The sequence below is a fragment of the Plecotus auritus genome (assembly GCF_963455305.1).
Source record: "Plecotus auritus genome assembly, chromosome: 5".
Classification (NCBI taxonomy): Eukaryota; Metazoa; Chordata; class Mammalia; order Chiroptera; family Vespertilionidae; genus Plecotus; species Plecotus auritus.
In genome coordinates this window covers 170,841,479-170,847,478 of record NC_137776.1, presented here as the reverse complement: position 1 = coordinate 170,847,478, position 6,000 = coordinate 170,841,479, and the positions used below count along the sequence as shown (strand labels likewise).

The window sequence follows — 6,000 nt, the reverse complement described above, 5'->3', positions numbered from 1 at the left end:
ATTGTGGCCAAAAGAAGGTGCTTCTTCACAAGGAGCAAAAATCGATTTCTCTGTAACCTCCACTCATTTGCGTGGTGGGAAGAACACTGGGCTGTCAGAGGCCTTGGGTATGTGGAAGGGAAGAGGAGCCTTTGACAGCTGGGAGCTAGACTGGGAGTTGGGCCTTGGTATCCCTAGGAGCTGGCCTCACCCTCAGAGCTAGGCTGTGGTGTTCTCTGCATCTGATGTGACCAGACAAAAGCTGAGTTTCCTGAACTTCAATCATGTGCATGCCAAGCTCATGTTTTTTGCCCTAAGAAAAACCTATACTTTTATTTACTTAAAACTTTTCCTTAAATAGATTTACTTTTTGAGAAATAAATTTATTTTAAAAGAAAATTGTGTATCTTGGCTTTTATGTGCTACTTATGTTTTTTCTAATACAGATAGATGCTCCTCAACTTATGATGAGGTGATATCTTGATAAACCCATTGCAAGCTGAACATATCTTAAGTAAAAAACGCATTTAATGTACCTAACCTGACAAACATCATGGCTTACCTAGTCCAGCGGCTTAGACTCTAGCCTATCTTAATCATAGTCCAAACACAATATCCAAAACACGTTGGCAACACAGTGCATTGTATAACATCGGTTATTTATCTGTGTGATCACGTGGCTGATGGAGCTGCGGCTTGCTGCTGTTGTCTAGCATCATGAGTTAGTATTATGCCATATATCATTAACCTGAGAAAAGATCAACATTCGAAGTATGGTTTCTACTGAATGAGTATCACTTTTTACCATTGTAAAGCTGAAAAATCCTAGGTCAAACCATCACAAGTTGGGAACCATCTATATATATTAAAATAAATATGTAACTATTAAAATGAACAGTGTTCATATGTACCACCTACATCCTCCTCCTTACCACCAGTAGAAACCTGCCTTATGCCTTTCTCCATAACCACAAAGACCCTCCTGTTTCTACTTACACAGATCCAGCCCATCTTTCTCTAGGAAGCTCCCAGAAGCTCCCGCAGCTCACTCAGTTCCTTTCTCTGAGTTCCTTTCATACTCACAGAAAGAATTCCATACCCAACATTTGGATGCTTACATGCTACGTAGTTTTGTTTTCTGTTTCACAACATAGGATTATAAAACATCTTCTTACAGCTATATGTAAAAGAAATACTAGTGTTCCACTCCCTTGTTCTGATGCCCACACTCAGTGGGGGATCCACAGAGTCCCTATAACGTTTCCAGCATTGTGCCAGGCACAGGAAATAGTGGTGAATAGAATGGACCCACACTTTGCCCACATGGAGCTTACAGTGGAGCCAGAAGCTACACACTAAACAATATTCATGATTAAGTAAGTTATTGCAAGTGCCTTGGAAGAGAAGTGCAGGGCCCCAGCTTGTTTGGAGGGACACAAAAGCCTCACTAAGGAAGTATGTTTCAATGCATAGGAATTAGCTGAAGAGGAGCTGGCAGATTTTTAAGAGGTGCCAGGCTAACTCAAAAAGGTCTGCTTTGATGTTTAAAAGCTCAGTTATATTGTGAGTAAATTACGCCACTGTGGCCCAACCTATTGGCCACAGTGCTCAGGGAGAAGGCAACCCAACAGTTCAGAAACTCTGGTGCTCCTGGAGCACTGCAGGGTCCCCTCCACCTTGCATCAGAAAGATGGTGACAGGAGACACTTCAGGCCTGCTCTGGAGGGCCCTCACCCCTCGCTGGCCGAGAGTTTAGGCATATTGGACACGTTGGTTGTTTTTGCCAAGGGAGTGTCTACAATGTGAGCTTTGACATTAACAAAAATAAATCCTTAGTTCCTGGAAGTGGAAAATCTTAGTGTTACAAGGCACACTGCAGGGTTGGTAAAAAAAAAAAAAAAAAAAAAAAACGCAGATTTTTCAAAAAGGCAATACATTTTAGTCACTGTTACTATTATATCCAGAGTTTATCTTCACACTTCCTTGGCGATATTTCAGTGGGGCTGGTTAAACTATACACATCTGAGAAACTCCAACTGAATCCTGTCTTAGTCTTACAAAGTGAAACCTGACAAGCAATGTGGCGGGTGCAGCGATGCAGAAGAGGGGTGTGCTTACACTGAGAGAGCCTTGAGATGTGGTCACTAACCCTGCCCCTTAATAGGCTGGGAAAATTGCTTCATCTTCCTGAGCCTCCATGTCCTCATCTGTAAAATGGGGGTGATAATAATTCCTATACCTTGTGAGATGCTTGAGCCATTAAATGGAAATATATGTGAGAGCTTTAATGTGCTACAAAATGTCACTTAAAATGAACATCCTGTTATAACTCCTCGTTATACTAGTAAAGCCAAAGACATCTAGTTGGGGTTACAACAAAGGCCTCCTGATTCCAAACAGTTTTTCACCAGGTCGCTGCACTGGGCCTGTCTTCCAGGAGAACTATTATTAGCAAGGGTGAGTTCCTGGGGAAATGAATATGTGCTGGGAGGGAAGGGAAGAAACTAGAGGGACCTGAAAGGGCGAAAGAGGGCAACAGAAGGGGAAGGGCAAAGACAAACTCTCCTACCTCATCAGTTTGCTGAGGGCTTCAAGGTTAGGCCTTCTTGGGTCTCTACTGCTACCTTCTGCACCTCTCAATTTGCCTGTCTTTGTGTGGGTGAAGCATAAAATAACATGCTTTTCCGCTTTTTTTGCACATTTTGAAAGCCAAGTTAGGCTTTAATGATCAGTTTTCTGTTCCTTGGTATTTTCTTTTAAGCAAGGGCATGTTTTTCTAAGATACCACATTTCAATGGGCTATTCTTTTGTCCCCAGTAAACATTCCTGAGTGGTAGGTTTTAGGAGACGTTCCAATTTATTGCTTCTGGTGTCCAATAACCTTGGAATGAGTACCTGTCTCCATGCCCCCAAGGCCATGTTATTTCAGCTCTTAAAACCGTTCTCTACTAAAAGCAAATGCCACTAATTCTAAGTAAAGTGAGCTTTCCAAATAAGACCAGCTGTGAACGTTTAAAAAAAGAAAAGAAAGAAACTTCAACAACAGGAATCCATAATGAAAACTGTACACAGATGACCTTTTTCAGGGATTTTCGCAGCCATTTAAAAAGATGTCTTCAGCAAACATATCTAAATTGGCTAAAAATGCTTGGCATGATGGACACGTTGTGTCTGTAGGCCAATATTCAATCCAGGTGGAGGAATCTAAAGGGTAGATGTACCTGCCAAGAAAAAATAAAAATGAAGCATTTGTGATGATGGCTACAGATAGAGGAGAGCCACATTTGATTGAGTTCAGGCTGTTCAGGTCCCCGGGGGTCAGGCTGTCGGCCAAACTCTTCTGGACTCGCCTCCCAGTGGGAAGATCCATAGGCCCCTGATGGTCATGAAGCTGCTTGGAGCTCTCACAGTTAAAAGCAGAAACGACATCTGTTTCGATGTTTATTTTTTAAAAAAATGAGAATAAAATGTGTATGTAAGCATTTTTCTCTTTACCAACAGAATAGCCTGAGAACTTATTGAGGGAGCAGATGTGGTATAGGGGGTTCGAATAAGCACCCTCAGATTAATCTTCAGACCCAGGCACATGGTTTATCTGTCAGCGAGCTACTCTAATGGTTTTAAATATTTCTTTGTTTCAAACTTACGTTATATCACTTTTGCTCCTAATGGTTTGTTGATTAACAGCAGGGTCACATAAGAAACATGTAGTGTATTTAAGGATAAATTATACTCAATTTTGGAGGGAAGATCAGAGACTCCAAAATATTGGTGACTTACTTGATACTGAAATTGTGTTTTATCTGGAGAGCTTCTTTACCCATAATTAAATACTGCCTTCCTTTTTGCAGGTCAGCATTAACACAGGTTGCCTTTTTAATGAAGGTGATTTCAGAGTCTTTCTCAGCAGCAGCTTCACCTGAGAGGCATACAAAGAAAGTTATCACATTCATGTTATGATGTCACAATTATAACTCTCTTAAGCATTCTAGTCCCTCAAGGCTATTTATTAGTGCGTATAAATTTATATCGGTTGACTAATGGCTATTGGGGAGCAACAATGTCCATACAGTTAAGGCTTCAGACTTGGGTGCCTGGGTTATACCCCACTCTGCCACTTCCTGACTGTGTGGCCTGGGACAAATGATTTTTGCTCTTTGTATAAGGGCTCAGCCCCCTCATATGAAAAATGGGCATGACAATAAAACCTACCTTGTAGAACTGTTGTGAGATTAAATGGGTTGATATATAAAAAGTGCTTAGAAATATACATACAGTAAACACTAGATATTTGCTTATCATTACTCTTGCAGAACCAGGAATTAAAATAACCTCTCTCTAGTTGAACAATATTAATCTCCATAGTTGTATAGCAAAATTAAAAAGTAGTTGGTAGCTGGCAATGAGAAACTTTGTAGAAAAGTGCGAGACATGTAAAAGACTTGGAACACTTTAAATATCTATCTTCCCCTTACTCCCATTATACTTGAACTTCTACCATGATATTTCACTCCACACGTGTCTCCTCAGCTTGGCTGGGAACTTCCTGAGGCAGAGACTGGGTCTAATTCACTGTTATATATTCAGGACTGATCTCCAGTTAGCTGTCAAACTCTGGCAGAATCATCCTAATCAGTAAATCCTGAAGGACTTCTGAATATATTGATAAATAGTATACAGTAGTAACTGTGTAAGCAATCCACTTTAATTAGTAATACAAATTCTAGTATACACACATTAGTTCAAGCTAATTTTCTTAGGCTTTTCCAATGACTTCCTATTGTAGCAACATGTAAACAACATTCTCAGTACTATTTGCCAGTTCAGTCCCTGTCATGGTTAGCAGAGTGGCTGTGTGGTGCCTTACCATTATTTTAAAAAGCCTTTTGTTATGGAAAATTTCAAGCTTATTCAGGTGAAGAGAGGAATAATTAATTAACCTCAGCGTCAACAATCACTAATCTGTTTATCATTTATATCCTCACCTACTCTAAGCATCCTGTGTTTTAGGAGAAACACAAATTTATTATCCTTGAACCACACAGTTGCTCTTAATTCTAAATAGTTTGTTTTTATTTTGGTTTATTGTTAATGTGCAGCAATTCTTGTGTAAGTTGTTAAGTGTACGGTGTTTTGATATTTTTATAAATTTAAAAATTTACACATATTAAAAATGAATCCAGAGTGAAGAGATAACAAAGTTTGCAAAATTTTCTTACAAGACAGTTTTCAGAAATAATTATTTAATTTAGTTGCCCATTTCCTTTCTTTAAAAAATGAATATAAGCCTCATGAAGACAGTAACTCTGGCTGTGTTATACAAGTTGTATTCTCTGTGTCTTATAAAATGTCTGGCACATAGTAAGTACTAAATCTTTGTTGAATGGAAAAATGAATTGAGCATTCTCACCGGCTTTGTAGACATCCAGGAGGGTTGCAGTATACTTGACAAAAACATTTTCTTCAGTGAGGGATGTGATAATAACTTTATAAGCTGGTAAAAAAGAAAACAACAACAGTTCATGCTAAATATCATTAATGCCATGTCCAATAGAAGCTAGAGTTTGTCAAACAAATGAGAAATGAAGCATGGCAAGCTCTCTACCCTGAGGTAGATCTTATTTTTTCCAAGAAGCCTTCTCAAAGGCTTGGAAGTCTGATTCTACTGATTATTACTCTAATGATTCATTCTACACAGACTCATTAGCCCTGGGCACTGTTACAGAACAGGCTGACTAGGGTAAGAACAACAGTAAATTAAAGAAGCACACAAAACAAACAAAATGAGACTTTGTTAGATATAAAGTTCAGATTCTGATCCTGTAAGATTAGTGGAGTCATGCTCATGGACCCTTTGAAGAGCCCCTTCCTTCTCTGCACAAGCACAGAGGGGACCCTTTAGTTATCATTCAGGCCAGCCTTGGGAGTCCCCTTGCTCTCTTGCTTCCACTGGCTTTGATTTTTGGTTTTTGATAGGATTCTGTTTTCTGATTCATCTTTGCTTGGATTGGCAACTCTCTG

At 39.5% G+C, this 6,000-nt stretch overlaps 1 protein-coding gene across 1 annotated transcript in view; it reads right to left on the bottom strand.

Annotated features, from left to right (window-relative positions):
- Positions 1 to 357: 357 nt before the first annotated feature.
- The window catches only part of C5 (complement C5), an 87,913-nt gene continuing 82,270 nt past the window's right edge, over positions 358 to 6,000 (bottom strand). Inside the window, exons 39-41 of the mRNA XM_080668025.1 lie at positions 5,390 to 5,473; positions 3,760 to 3,898; positions 358 to 3,200 (exon numbers count right to left, since the gene is read on the bottom strand). Of these exons, the coding sequence (XP_080524151.1) occupies positions 3,062 to 3,200; positions 3,760 to 3,898; positions 5,390 to 5,473 (362 nt within the window). The 3' untranslated portion in view covers positions 358 to 3,061. The remainder of the gene's footprint in view (positions 3,201 to 3,759; positions 3,899 to 5,389; positions 5,474 to 6,000) is intronic.